Raw genomic sequence first — 15,303 nt, 5'->3', positions numbered from 1 at the left:
TTTCCTAGCCACCGTGCTTCTACACCTGCATTGCTTGCTGTTTGGGGTTTTAGGCTGGGTTTCTGTACAGCACTTTGTGACATCAGCTGATGTAAGAAGGGCTATATAAATACATTTGATTTGATATTCACTAATGATAGCCTGGTGGAGCCTACCCATAGAGTGATTACGCCCTCTGCTGGCGAGGAGACATCAGTATAGGCAATCATTAGTATATTCATATGTTGGCTTCACTTACATGTAGGCCTATAACATGTTATAGGATATGCATTACAATAATCCTCCATCACGTGAGAAACTATGGTTAAAGTGCACCTTTGCATGGTGCCACCTTGGAGCGATGACAATAACAATATCCTACAGGACTTCTATTTGACCAATCTGTAAGGGTCTTTGTTTTTTTACAACATATGATAAACTTACAACATGGACCTCTTATCTTTTTTCCCTTAAAAGCACATGGATATGTGTGAAACAGATACACAAAAACGGGGGATTTTGTAATATATTCGAAAACTTATATGTTGTCTAATGTTAGTAGTAGCTAGTAGCCTAGTCAATGATTCATCAATGCAATATTGGCACAAGATATTTTAGTTTTTTAAGATCTTTAATAGGCTGATGTGTCTAGGCTTGGTAATGGCAAAAGCTGACAGTTAAGAAAATTCTAAAGCCCTTAGAAGTCCTCTCCACCACTCCTAAATTAAGAGCTCTGTTAGAGGCATGTTGTCATTTCAGCGTTCACTAAATAAAATAAGATTGATTGATAAACGTAAGACTGGTAAGAAATCTTTATACTATTCGATAATCCTTTTAATTTACTTTAATTGTAACCGATATACAAGACTATAGTTCTTTAAATAATTGAACGGACACAGGAGCTTCCATTCATCAAAATCCCCAAATGTGTTTCATGAATGAAAAAAAAGTAACAAAGCACATTGCATTTGGTTATAGGCCTACTGTAATTCATGATGATACTTACTTTTAATTTGTGAAATTTCACTTCAGACACTTTCCAGATGCTGCAATAGGCCACTGGGAATTCAAATGTTGGGAAGTTTGTGGCGAACGTGCGCAAAGGGAGAATTTGTGAATTACTTTCAGAAAATGTATTACACTTATGGGAAAAATGACAGAATTCTGATAAGAATTGCTCCTAAGTGGCAAAGTTATCATTAGGCTGCTTTGTGAATATACGGATTAAGACTTTAGGCTCACCACAGAACATTACTTACTATCAGTCCTCAAAGGACTTGGGACTTGTAGTTTTCCATTTACTCTCAAATAACAACCCCATCATCTCTAAATCTACCACACACTATGTTAAACAATTAAGATCAGATGTTTTATTTGTTTTTTAATCAAAGTTATATATCTTCATAATAAATACTTTGTGCTGTTGTGCCCTCTATCAATATAAATAGCAAAATATAATGTCACATTTCCTACACCTAAATGTAGATTTCCCCCTTAATTCTTCATTCTAATCAAAGCATCTTAACAATAATTGTATTTTTTAAGAAATAATCCGCACAACAACAAAAAACAATACAGTTGAGAATTCTTATTAAAAGAAAACATTTTCAAACAAATCTGAATTCACAAAATAATAAAAAAAATAATAAGAAGAACGTAAAAATAGGCGGATTACGATGAACTGTGTCCAAGGGCCATAGATGCTAAAGTCACACAAAATGTCAACTACTGATGTGAGGTGAGTGTCAGGGGACACAAAGTGCTAGCTGTTGTGTGGAGAGAAGCAAAAGAAGCTGATATTATTTCCTTCCCCTCCTTCATTGGCGTGGCGATCTTCGAATATTCATGTGAAATTCCACGCAGTGTCGACGTGAACACATGCCCTTGTTTATTAAATTTCCTTAGCATTTTTAAAAATAAAAACATGAAATATACAAACAGTCCATTTTTTTAGGCCAAAAATGTGTCTTAAACGTTGTGGTGTACATTCAGGAACATTCATATTGAAAGTGGAAAAAAAAGAAACTATAAGAAAAAAAATCTGTTTAATTGGCTATAATTATGAACAATATAAATTACCATTACAGTTGAACATATGTTACAAAGTATGTTGTGAATCTAGCAGTCCAATATCCCTGCCAAAGTGGTGTGTTCTCATAATTTCTCTTTTGATGGGATCCAAATGTAGGGTCCTGAATGCTCCTCTATCACCATTTTGCAGTGGTTATAAATGTCTTCTAAGGTGTCTCCTTGAACAAGGGCTGCAAAACAAGGGGATACATTCAGTACAGGCAGATCTAACCATTTATAAATTATTTTCTAATAGAAGGAAATCTTTTTTTGTCATGTACATACTGTTCGTGATAATAATAAATTGCATCCATAGAACACATTGTGGTCCCACAGGTTAAGGTTGAAAAAGTCACTGCAAAAGATTAAAACATTCTGCTAACACCTGCTCTTTTGGTTTTTACTGCCGTGGTTTAGTTCTAATAGTTCCTAACCATACAGCAAATGAGGGTATAATTTGTCACCATAAAAGGTGAATGAAGGGCATTATCCAGGCAGGCTTGTAATGCTCATTCACATATGCAGAATTACAGTAGGGATCTGTTTAATCATTGAAATGATGAACATCAATAATTCCCATCTAATTGTAGGATCTCCATGTAGGCCAATTTCTTTGTAATCCACAGAGGCTTGAGAAATGAGGCCCCAGGACTGAATACATTAACAACGGTTGAGACTACAACTTTCACATCTATTTTGTCTAAAAAGAGGAACATTGTGCATCTTTACTCATGGATACTGTACCTGTGAAAAACTCGCCAAACTCCTGCTCCAACTTCATGGCCCGGTCAAATGTCTTCCTGGCCTGCTCTTCTGTTAATCTCTTATTCATCTCCCTGGGAACAAAGGTTTGTTGTGAGGCATCAGAGACCATGGGGCAGTTTCCTGGACACAGATTATGCCTAGTCCTGGACTAAAAAGCAAGCTCAATCTGTGTCTGGGAAATCAGTCCCAAAGGTTCTAATCTCTGCAACTACATTTCCACATGTATGGACTATGAATTACGTTCATTAAGTTAATGTGGTATTTGTCAATTCAACTCCCATTTCCACTTAATTGCCTGATTTACCCCCTCCCCATTTAAAAATATATTCTGCACTCAATTTAATGATGTCAGCTCCTTCTCCTGTATTGGATATCCGTAATAAACTCATCTGCTATGTAATATTTTCATGAGTTAGGATATGAGAGAACTCACATTAATGAATCAATGGACCTAGGCTTTATAAAGATGGCAATGGGGTAGAGTTGTGCTACTTGTAGTCGTTTTATGGCATTCCCTGACACGTCCAGTATGCAGTGTTTACCCTGCTGACAGAGGAAAGAGACAGTTTATACACGTACATACTCTATACAGTATACACTGAGTGTACAAACATTAGGAGCACATTCCTAATATTGAGTTGCATCCCCTTTTGCCCTCAGAACAGCTCCCTTTATCTACACTGATTTGAAGAGTAGCTGCTACTTTTGCAACAGCTAATGGGGATCCTAATCAAATACCAAATACCAAATTCGTCAGGACAAGGTGTCAAAAGCATTCCATAGGGATATTGGCCCATGTTGACTCCAATGCTTCCCACAGTTGTGTAAAGTTGGCTGGATGTCCTTTGGGTGGTGGCCTATTCTTGATACACACAGGAAAATGATGAGCGTGAAAAACCCAGCAGCGTTGCAGTTCTTGACACATACCGGTGCGCCTACCGTTCAAAGGCACTGACATATTTTGTCATGCCCATTCACCTTCTGTATGGTACAAACACAATCCACTCTCTCAACTGTCTCAAGGCTTAAAAATCATTCTTTAACCTGTCCCCTCCCCTTTATCTACACTGATTTGAAGTGGATTTAACCAGTGACATCAATAAGGGATCATAGCTTTCACCAGCATTCACCTGGTCATTCTATGTCATGGAAAGTGCAGGTAACCTTAATGTTTTGTACACAAAGTGTATATCATTGAATTTACATAATGTCCTTGATTGAGTCAAATAACTGTTTCTGACATAATACTTTATTAGAAGAGGTATTTAACACATACAAAGGAATAGATATGCTTGGAGACCATGGTTGTCCTTTTAGTTACTTGTCCTTTTAGTTATTCGTCCAATAAGACACAAAGACCCACATTTTAAAATTCTGAAATTGGTCTAATAAAATAAAAATATTGGTATGATCTTTTTGTGTGGTTACATCACACATTTTGTCTGGATTAAATATAGATCAACACAATGCTACAACCACAGAGTTAAATGGAACCTGAACAGTGTTAAATATGAAAGTGTATTTTCGACCAGCAGAACATTTTTGTTAGTTAATGCATAGGGGTCGATATGTATTAAGGTAGTAGTAGGGTTAAGGTTAGGTTAGGTTAAGGAATTAGGAATTATGTTAGATATAGTTTCAGTGGGGCCTCCTGAGTGACTCAGCGGTCTAAGGCACTGCATCGCTGACACCGGTCGCCAGTTGAACAGTGTTTCCTCCGACACATTGGTGCGGCTGGCTTCTGGGTTAAGCTGGCGGGTGTAAAGGAGCGCAGTTAGGCGAGTCATGTTTCGAAGGACGCGTGACTCCACCTTCGCCTCTCCTGAGCCCGTTGGGGAGTTCCAGCGATGAGACAAGATCGTAAAATACAACAACAACAAAACGTTTCAGTGAAGTTAATTAAGGAAATGGTTATGGCTTGATCACACTGGTAGCACTTTTGCGCAAAAGTTCAACAATCACCTTCTGCTACCATTTCTGTCAAGCTGTCGACGCATACAGTTTGACGCACACGTTCAATAAATCCAATGTATGCACCACACAGAACATTTCCATTGGAAATTAATGTACTTCTGTTGTACCAAAATGCAATAACATTGTCGGTGTGATCGAGGCATTAGGAAAAGCCATAAAAGTTAACATTGGATTAGCGCACCGCCGCCTGACACCGTTATTCTTCTGCCTGTTGAAACACACTGTCTAAATACAGTATATCTCAATGACAGTGACACTCACCCTCTCAGCCACATATTTGACCGACTGAACACTGGTTCCATATAGATTGTCGTTGTACTGGCCCGCCTCAATGAACTTGTGCTCTTGGATGTCCTGCTCCATCTGCTCTCTGGACATTACAAAATGGTAGTCCCGCCCATCGACCTCGTAGTCCCTCCTCGACCGAGTGGTATCTTTGATGCAAGAGGAGAAGACAATAAGCTAAAATAATACAGAAAGTACAATGTAAAGGGAGGAAACTGTTTAACTGAATGTGCAACATTTTGATGAGCGAGTTATAGAGGGGGCAGCGTATAGTGATCGGTTGAACAATTTAGAAGTATCTCAGAAGGCACTACATCCCACACTTCGAACACACCGATAGAGTCCTTGCACAAAATAGTACGCAGCATCATCTGGATATGTGTGCAACAAAAGTTCAACATTCACCTTCTGCTACCATTTCTGTTAAGCCGTCTACACATACAGTTTGATGCATAACGTTCGATAAATCCAAAGGATGTACCACACAGAACGCACTGCAACCGCCTCTGTAACGCAATGCTGCAAGGCAAACGCAGCGTTTCATTGGAAACGAATGTAATTCTGTTGTACCAAAATGCAATGACGCTGTGGGTGTGATCGAAGCGTAGTACCTTTTATTTGTATTATAGTTACATAGGCAGGTACAGTGTGACTACAGTATAGATACTGTACATAAACGCAACTATTATACCAGTTTGTGTAAACAAACTAATTATGCACTGAAAATGTTTCAAAATACCATGATAGTGTTTTGAAAGCATAAAAAGTAGTGCACCTAAGCTAAGATCTGGTGTTTGCAGGGTGATTTGAATGTAAACCCAGTATGTTACTGATACTGTAAATGTGCATTTTGTTCAATCTGATGTGTTATGGTAAATGTGTAAAATAGGGAAATCTAGCGATTCCACTGGAAATCTATAGATTCTCCATCGCACTGTTAAAAATGTATAGATTTAATAGTGAGAAGGGAAATTTCCCCATTCCCCACAATGAATCTGTACATCTCCTGGTAACTATGTGTAGAGAGGCATTTGGAGTATTTTAAAAATGTCAATACTGCAATTTCTACTCTAAGTCCATTTTCAATCTACTACTTACAACAGTGTGGAACATATTCTACTTCCTTTCACTACATTGTATTAACCAATAATTTAGTTACACTACATTCTGTATACCAGCAACTAAGGGGCTCACTTACCTGGCTGCCCTGAACAGTTAGCCGCTTTACATGGTTAAAAAAATAGATGGAATAAAAAGATAAATCAATTAAAACAAACCAAATCAAAACAATGACGATCAAAATAAAAATATGACATCAAGCAGACAGTGGTGTGGACAGTTCTTTGAAATATACATTAGTATGAAATACTATCATTATACTGAAAAACTGTATTTAAAAGGTCATATAACTCAAACAATTGTTTGTAAATATTCCTCATTAAAAACTGGGTGGTTCGAGCCCTGAATGCTGATTGGCTGACAGCCATGGTATATCAGACCGCATACTACGGGTATGACAAAACATTTATTTTTACTGCTCTAATTACGTTGATAACCAGTTTATAATAGCATTAAGGCACCTCGGAGGTTTGTGGTATATGGCCAATATACAACAGCTAAGGTTCTGTGTCCAGGCACTCCACGATGCGTTGTGCCTAAGAACAACCCTTAGTTGTGGTATATTGGCAATATACCACACCCCCTCGTGCCTTATTGTTTAATTATACCATGGAATTGTTGAATACTCCTTTCTGATTGGCTTGAAGGGCATTATAGAGCTACTCTAGTGGATGTTGAACACATTTCTACCAGCAAATGAACACATTTCTAGTGACAAATGTATTCAATTATAGCCATGGTATAAAAGGGATAATCAACTTGAGGCTCTATGCGATCTCTGGAAAATAATGCAACTCTGTGGAAGGTCAGATCCACGACGCGCTACACACCTTCCACGTTGTTCATTATTTTCCATAGAATGCATAGCCCCTCGTTGATTATTCCTTACTTAGTCAACTTTTAATACTGTCCCAAAAATCCACGTTTTCAAGATTATTTTCATTACATTACATTCAGTCTCCTGATTAACAAAATCAAACAGGAGCAAAAACTCTCATAAGGATCCAAAACTTTTTCAGGAATGAATCATAGGCCTGCTATTAGGACCGCTTTAACGAAGTATGTATAATACCAATCAAAGAACCCAACAAAACATGTATGGGGGGAAAATTAATAGCTTTGAATCAAACACTATAACAACATAGCAAATAAAGAAGATGGGTATAAAATAAAACTACAATGGTATATTGGCAGCACGGTGGAATTTATTAGGGAGAGCTAATCACAAGGGCACATGATCACACAATGTATTCTTGATGCAGCAACTGTGTCCACCCTGAGACAGCCTGGTAGACTGGGGCCATATGTATCAAGCGTCTCAGAGTATAAGTGCTGATCCAGGATCAGGGGCCAGATTCACAAAACACTACTTACGAAAAAAAATAAGTCCATAAGATAGTTTGTAAGTGCAATTCCTCAAAATGTTCTTAGGAATTCATCGTTTTCTGAAGAGCTTCGTAAATATCTTTCCTAAGAACTATCTTCTTATGTGGCATTGACATTAGCGACGAGCTTGAAACCAATAAATAAGCTTATGTGACAGGGATGATAGATATAATAAAGTTTAAAAAACAAAGTTTATTTTTCACACATTACAGCCGTCAGACTAGCTACTGTATATCAACACAAAAATGGATAACCAAGGAAAGCGCAAAAAAACAAGAGCTTGAAGTGATGGTGGAGGAAATAGCAGCCAGGAAAAGGTTGCTGTTGGGGAGACTCGATGACTGAAGGGTCATTGCAGAGACCAAAAGAGAGGATGGGCGAGAGTGCCCAAGTCTGTCTCCACCGTCGGGGGTATAGCAAGGGACAGTAGTCCAACATCAAGTCGGCTGCTAAGAAGGGAGAAGCAGGGAGTTGAAGAAGACTGGATGGGGGGAGGGGTATCAACCATTCATGTGGACCAGCTGGAGGAGAAGGTTTTGTCCATGATAGGAGAGGCAGTGGTAGAGGGACTGCGTGACCGGTAAGAGCTAACGCATAACAACATTAGCCAACATAGTTAACGACATTAACGTTAGCTAAGTTAGCCATGTTCTTCTTTGCAAATTAACAAGCTAACGCTAGCTATTTAATACTTCTAGAATATTGTTAATTATTATTGTTCATTTAAATGTCCGGTAGCCAACTGTGTCTGTGGCAGTGGCGCAAGAAAACATTCATGGTTACAAAAGTATCCAGTTGTCACAAGACAAGGGTTTAGCTGTCCTAAAGTTGAGTACATTTTCAAGAATATCCTAAAACATTATTTTCAAGAATCCCATTTCTTCTTAACTCTTTTCATAGGAAGAAACATAGGAAAAAACGTATGAACATTTCCAATAACTTTATTGAGGAATAGCAACTTTGCTTAACTTTCTTCATAAGTCTATACTTAAGGTGAAAATGGCAGTTAAGAAGAAATGTATTCCAAAGAAGGTTTTGTGAATCTGGGCCCAGGTTCCCCCTGTCCATGAAATCTTATCAATTTTGACCTGAGGCAAAACTGATCCTAAATCAGCGCTCCTACTCTGAGAAGCGTTATACATACGGCCACTGGTCTCCTTGTGATGGTAGAGGGACTTACGTGGCACGCAGGAGCCAAATTTGTCAGGGAATTCGGATATCAGGTCGTCGTTGATTCTGTCTTTCATTGGTCCAAGGATTATGACGGGTCTGGCGTAATTAACTGTAAGATAAAATGTGTCAATCAACTCATTTACAGACATAATAGGTTATAACTGTGCACTGAGTATTAGTCTCCACAGTAAATGTGGGCAAGCAATTTCACTACAACATGGTTGAGCTATATCTGAGCAAGCCAATGCGTACTAGTGCCAGAGAGGTTTTGATGTCTAGAGACTCAACAAGCGATTACTTCCTGTAAATAACTAGTACGGAAGAACTTTCCAGAATCTTCCTCGCAGGAGTTACAGGAAGTAATCAATTGTTTTGTCTCATTTTTAAAACCTCTGTGGTGCTTGTACACACTGGCGTGCATAGATATAGTGTGACAATGTGCAAGCGGCTAATGTTTCACTGACTGAAATAGTGCATTATCAAGGACCACTCTGGTAAAAGATTGGAAGAGGACTCACTCTCTTGTCGAATGACAGGCTCATAGGAGAGAATCACGTCCTCTTGACTCCCTGGTGACATAAAACAGTAACTAAAATAGTTACTATAAAACAGAAAAGTTACTAAAACGGACATTACATGCATGTTCATGCTTATTCTCTTGACCAAGTGTTCCAAGACAGGAGAAATGTCAATCTGGATGAATAAAGAAGTTGGAAGTTGGTTGGAACCGGTTCAGGGAACAGAACCGAAAACCTTTTATATTTTTTTTGGGGGGGACAGAAACGGAACCGGGAACGAAAGTGATCCATACGGTTCCGGGAACTGAACCGTTATTTTAAAAGGATGGGAACCGGATAATAATGTTATTTTACGTTCCAGGCATTTTTATTCTAGTCCCACAAAAAAAACACAACAAAGCGCCTATGCAAAGCCCTCACTCTATCCCTTATAAATCTATTATAGTGTCTGCCTGCATGGTGAAAAAAATCGTTGCCAGTGTGTGTGTGCGTGTTTAGGCTACCTGCCCCTCCCCCTCAGAAACATAGGCTACTGTACTGACGTTTTAATGCCCAGAGCTTTAAGCCTCCTCTTCAACCCTCACTCGCTCTCTCCCCACCTGACAAATTTCAGTCGCATCTTGCGCCATAGGCCACACTTGTCTTTCCAATCAGCATGTGAACAACTAGCTTGTCTGCTGTATTCACACTGATTGGTGAAGTAATTTAATGAGCTAAATGTAAAAAAACGTTGATTTACAGGTTAAAAAAGGAACAGAACGGAACGATATAAACCAGTACTTTTTGGGGATTTGAACAGGTTCAGAATTTTATTTTGCTGGTTGGAACAGTGAAAGAGAACAAAAAAAAATGTGGTTCTGTTCATAATTTTGGTTCCAACCCCTGCTTATTAGTGCCCAAATATGCCATTTTGAACCAGTATATGGGTACGAGTGTAAAGGGTTAAGAGACTACCGTAGCTAGCAAGACATGGGAGGTAAGAGCACTTTTCCCTTCCACTTTGCACCTCATATTTTCATGGGATTCAACAATACATCAAAATAGAGGAAGATCATGGATCCTAGATTACAGAGAACATAAAAAATGTACTATGTGAAATCATTTAAAGGCACAAATATACACAGCATTGACAGTACGAACACCTCAGCATGCTGGCCTAAAAATAGGTGATCACATTCAGCTGCCCAAGAGTACACCCAAACAGCTGTGTCTGTTATAGAAAGAGACAATGAACAGACTAGTTACATGATAAAAACACAAAATGTATTTCCAGACAACTCAAACACTTTTTTTATGTCTTTCTTTTTTGTGATTTGCAAACAATGTCAGAGTTAGCATGGGAGGTGACAGAAACCAAGACAATCAGGACAAAAACTGAGAGGTCATACTGAAGCATGCAAACAGGCTATCAAAATGAGTCAATAAGGGAACAAAAAAAATAAAGAGGGAGGAAACAAACACAAAGTCAAAAGAGAAATGTGTTGGGGGGAGGGGAGTGTTGCTTGACTGTACAGACAGGACCATTCCTCAACCAACTTACTCAGCGTCTTCGTCCCATACCCGTCGTCACCTATTCCTGGGATGTCCTACATGGCCGTCCCAAGAGAGCAAAGACAAGGAGACAGGGCAGGGATAGCCAGAAAGGTGGAAGGAAGAGGTAGGTGGCATTAAAGAGGGGAAACTGTGAAATCCTGAAAGGCAAGATTAGTTAGCCGAGCTCAGATCATCTGTCTCAGTTCAGACACAAGACGACCAGCCTGAACCGGTCATAACCTGTTATAAACTGTATTTAAAAATAAAAAAAGTCATATCAGATAATTGGACCACTTTGTGATAGATGATGGCCGGGGTAGTTTTTGAGGAACCACTGGTGACTGCTCAGTGTTGATCCTGATCTGAGCACCCAGACACCATCACTGCACCAGAGCCAACAGAGAGAGAAAAAAGAAAGATAGGAAGGGGACCTCCGTGAAAACCCTATCCCTGCACACGTCTCCACAATTTATATGTCACCTATATGTACCTGTGTCGATGTGTGTACCTGTGTCAGTGTGTGTACCTGTGTCAGTGTGTGTGTGTGTTCAAGCCTACTTACGTTCTGAATCACTGCCATCCTGCTCACCCAACTCCTTGTTCTTGTAGAATGGGAACTTTCGTGTAAAGATGAAGTTGTTTTTACGCTTGTCATTGAATGACTGTGGAGGAAAGAAAGCATGGGGTGGGGCAAACAGGGAGCTCTAATTGTTGTCATATTCATGCTGACAAACCAACTAGCTGCAATATGTGGGACATGAAGAAATTATGGCGTGGTCACCAGAAATGGACTACAGGACTGACATTACACTAGATGATTCATCCATCAGAGCAGGGTTGAATTATAACCTAATCATATAAATATGTTGCTTTAGCTAATTCAAATGATCATGAATTAATCATGACATTTCACAAATATCTCATTTTGTTTGTCTGTTCGATGATAACATAATAATTTGCCATCATTTACTTCATGTGCACAATTGCACCCAAGACATTCTCAAACACTTGAAAATAAAACAAAATCAGAGAACACGTGTCAAACACACAGATAAATGCCAATATGTGGTATGCCATGCAGCAAAGACGTTAACAGGATCATGCTATGACATTAGGAACATGGCTGTGATACAAATGATGTCCAACAATCATGCAGGTTAGAACTCCAGGAGGTGGAAGGATGAGATCCCATGCCATGGCTGAAAGAAATCAGGTCATTGTTGCCTCAAACTATATATTTAGATAGGCTTGTGAAGATATCAAATCCTAAATTAACAAACATATAAAGAATTATGATACGAAGGGGTCAGATTGATCAAATGTTGTGAGTGTTAAATTACAAACAAACAAAATTAAAGGAGAGAAGTTGTGCATAGCGCTGTTTGAGAAGCTAGGAGGTGGCGTGGAAGAGAAAGAAGGAATTGCAGTTGTGATGTTTATTTGTGATGAATACTCATTTGCATGCATGTGCTTCATAAATCCGATTCTAAAGGTATAATCGTTAAACCAGCAATGATCACCGAAACTGGTTCAATACCAGCCTTAACTACGTACACTTCTGTTCAAAAGTTTGGGGTCACTTAGAAATGTCCTTGTTTTTGAAAGAAAAGCAAACATTTTTGTCCATTAAAGTAACAACAAATTGATCAGAAATACAGTGTAGACATTGTTAATGTTGTAAATGACTATTGCAGCTGGAAACGGCAGATTCTTTGATGGAATATCTACGTAGGCCCATTATCAGCAACCATCACTCCTGTGTTCCAATGGCACGCTGTGTTAGCTAATCCAAATGTATCATTTTTAAAGGCCAATTGATCATTAGAAAACCCTTTTGCAATTATGTTAGCACAGCTGAAAACTGTTATTCTGATTAAAGAAGCAATAAAACTGTCCTTCTTTAGACTATTTGAGTATCTGGAGCATCAGCATTTGTGGGTTTGATTACAGGCTCAAAATGGCCAGAAACAAAGAATAAACTCATCAGTCTATTCTTGTTCTGAAAAATGAAGGCTATTCAATTTGAGAAATTGGCAAGAAACTGAAGATATTGTACAACGCTGTGTACTACTCACTTCACAGAACAGCGCAAACTAGCTCTAACCAGAATACATAGAGGAGTGGGAGGCCCCGGTGCACAACGGAGAAAGAGGACAAGTACATTAGTGACTAGTTTGAGAAACAGACGCTTCACAAGTCCTCAATTGGCAGCTTCATTAAATAGTACCCGCAAAACACCAGTCTTAACATCAACAGTGAAGAGGTGACTCTGGGATGCTGGCCTTCTAGGCAGAGATTTAAAGAAAAAGCCATATCTCAGACTGGCCAATAAAAAGAAAAGATTAAGATGGACAAAAGAACAGACACTGGACAGAGGAACTCTGCCTAGAAGGCCAGCATCCTGGAGTCGCCTCTTCACTGTTGACGTTGAGACGGGTGTTTGCGGGTACTATTTAATGAAGCTGCCAATTGAGTACTTGTGAGGCATCTGTTTCTCAAATTGTATTGGTCACATACACATGTTAAGCAGATGTTATTGCAGGTGTAGCGAAAAGTTCAACACCTGGAGACCTAATCAAGAGATGTTAGCCTATTGGGGAGACTAAAATAAGTATAGTTCAGCTATAATCCAAGGGTAAGTTGTGTATCTCTTTACTGGAAGCTTATGGACATTATTTTAGCTATAACCGTGCAAAATGTCAGTACAACTTTTCAATATTTTTGAGAAATGTGAAGAGAGGCATCTGTTAAACATTTAAATACATTTGTATGATCTAACCCTCCAAAATCTACTCGTTACTTGTAACATAGGCATGCAAAAACACTGAGGAACACGGCCAAATGTCCTGCTGTTATGTCCAAAATGGACAAAGAGTTTGAAGGATGTATGGTGATTTGGCTTCTGCAGAGGGTGGCCCAGGGACCGATATGACATTAAAGGAAAAAATAGCCTCTAATGCTTCACAAAAAAATCAAATTATACAATGTGCAATGTTTATTTAGGGTAAGGGCTGTGAGGTAAAGCTGTCAGGGAGAAGGTGCTGCTGCAGAGATGTGATGTCTTTGCCACACAGGCAGAGAGACCTCGGGCTAATGCTTTAGATGAACATACATTACTATCACAACTTCTCCTAATGCGAGGGGAAATCTGAGAAACCTGATGTGAAATCTGAAAGTTGCTCTTGATAACGTTACACATCCACATTTCACGTGTATTAAGACAAAAACAAAGGTTTAGAGGTTTAGAAGCTATTGATATATGGGGTTACAACCACTTCCATTTCAGAAAATGTCTTCCTTCAAAAGTTAAGTTGGCTTGCCAGTCCTTAGTATAAGATCTTAGCACTTACCCCTTTGGAATCGATGGTTCCCGGTTTGGCATTGAACTTCACTGTCTTTAGTCGAGCTCGTTCTTTCCTCTCAACCCTGCCAGTATCAGGACAGACACATGGACAAAAACAGTCATGCTACAGTGGGTTTTCCATTTCTCCAACGCTATCTGCTGGAATTAATTTGTTTTAAAACAATGTTTGTGCTTGTCACTCAGTTGTCATATGCAGGTGCAGCAGCACCCCCTGGTCTACCAGGTGCAGCAGCACCCCCTGGTCTACCACACCTATTGCACCTCTTGAGATGGGTTAAATGCTGTAGGCTTGGATACAGTAGACCTGTATAATCTCTCACATGAAGCCTAATTTAAAAGTTGTAGAATTACGTTTTTCTTGCAGTAAAATGATACAACAAATGTTAATTTTGTTGCTGGAACAGGAATGAAGAATATTTTTCTTTCAGCCACTCACAGGTACATTTTGCGAAAAGGTAGGGACGTAGAGTCCACTGTCCCCCAGAAGCTAACCTTTTGGTTAAGCACTTTGACGTTTAGTTTAGCAAATCCACCACTTACCTCCTCTTGCTGGGGATGACCCCCATCTCTTCGCTGTCCCCATCAGGGGTCACCCTCCGGGCCTGCCACCATTCATCGTCTGAGGCGTTGATGACATGGAGGATGTCCCCATACCTGAAGCTGAGGCCCTGGCTAGGGAGTCCACTGTCTTTGGCCTTTTCATAGTCGAACAGTGCCCTGTGAGGGAGTCAGAGGGAGACATGCTATTATAGAAAAATGACGTTAATGCCATCTATTCATGATGACTTTAACTAAGTCCAAAAGAGACCCACCTGACGTAAAGGGAGCGTTTCTGATTGGTTCGGAGGGATCCGGACCCAGAGCTCATGCTATGGTTCATCATCTGTTCCCGCAGATCATGGATTTTGGCCTCGAAACGCCCGTACTCTGCAAGTGAAAGACAACAACACCCAGGATTACAATAATGTTCTGTTTACACTCAATGTAGACTGCTCTACATTGCAAAGGAAAGGGAGGATAATCTGTTCAGAACAGTAACCTAGGTTGGCCATGGTCAAAAGTAGTGCACTGTGTAGGGAATAGGGTGCCATTTAGGATGCAACCCTAAAGGATTTTGGTGACATTTAATGTGCATCA

The 15,303-nt window shown here is 39.5% G+C and overlaps 1 protein-coding gene across 24 annotated transcripts in view; it reads right to left on the bottom strand.

The window, feature by feature from the left end:
- Positions 1–1,330: 1,330 nt before the first annotated feature.
- LOC139418051 (discs, large homolog 2 (Drosophila)) overlaps positions 1,331–15,303 on the bottom strand; it is a 290,161-nt gene continuing 276,188 nt past the window's right edge. For 12 of the 24 annotated variants that reach the window (XM_071167181.1, XM_071167191.1, XM_071167189.1 and 9 more), the window contains 11 exons: positions 14,979–15,093; positions 14,707–14,883; positions 14,153–14,228; positions 11,365–11,464; positions 9,270–9,320; positions 8,759–8,860; positions 6,272–6,295; positions 5,050–5,222; positions 3,248–3,360; positions 2,794–2,885; positions 1,331–2,240 (listed from right to left, as the gene is read on the bottom strand). In XM_071167181.1, coding sequence (XP_071023282.1) covers positions 2,134–2,240; positions 2,794–2,885; positions 3,248–3,360; positions 5,050–5,222; positions 6,272–6,295; positions 8,759–8,860; positions 9,270–9,320; positions 11,365–11,464; positions 14,153–14,228; positions 14,707–14,883; positions 14,979–15,093 — 1,130 coding nt within the window. In that variant the 3' untranslated portion in view covers positions 1,331–2,133. Of the gene's footprint in view, positions 2,241–2,793; positions 2,886–3,247; positions 3,361–5,049; positions 5,223–6,271; positions 6,296–8,758; positions 8,861–9,269; positions 9,321–10,809; positions 10,856–11,364; positions 11,465–14,152; positions 14,229–14,706; positions 14,884–14,978; positions 15,094–15,303 lie in introns of all 24 variants that reach the window. The other 12 variants (XM_071167182.1, XM_071167195.1, XM_071167183.1 and 9 more) reach the window with 9 other exon arrangements.

The sequence above is a fragment of the Oncorhynchus clarkii genome, chromosome 10 (assembly GCF_045791955.1).
Source record: "Oncorhynchus clarkii lewisi isolate Uvic-CL-2024 chromosome 10, UVic_Ocla_1.0, whole genome shotgun sequence".
NCBI lineage: Eukaryota > Metazoa > Chordata > Actinopteri > Salmoniformes > Salmonidae > Oncorhynchus > Oncorhynchus clarkii.
The sequence above is the reverse complement of the archived record's forward strand: the minus strand, read 5'-3'. Positions and strand labels throughout refer to the sequence as shown.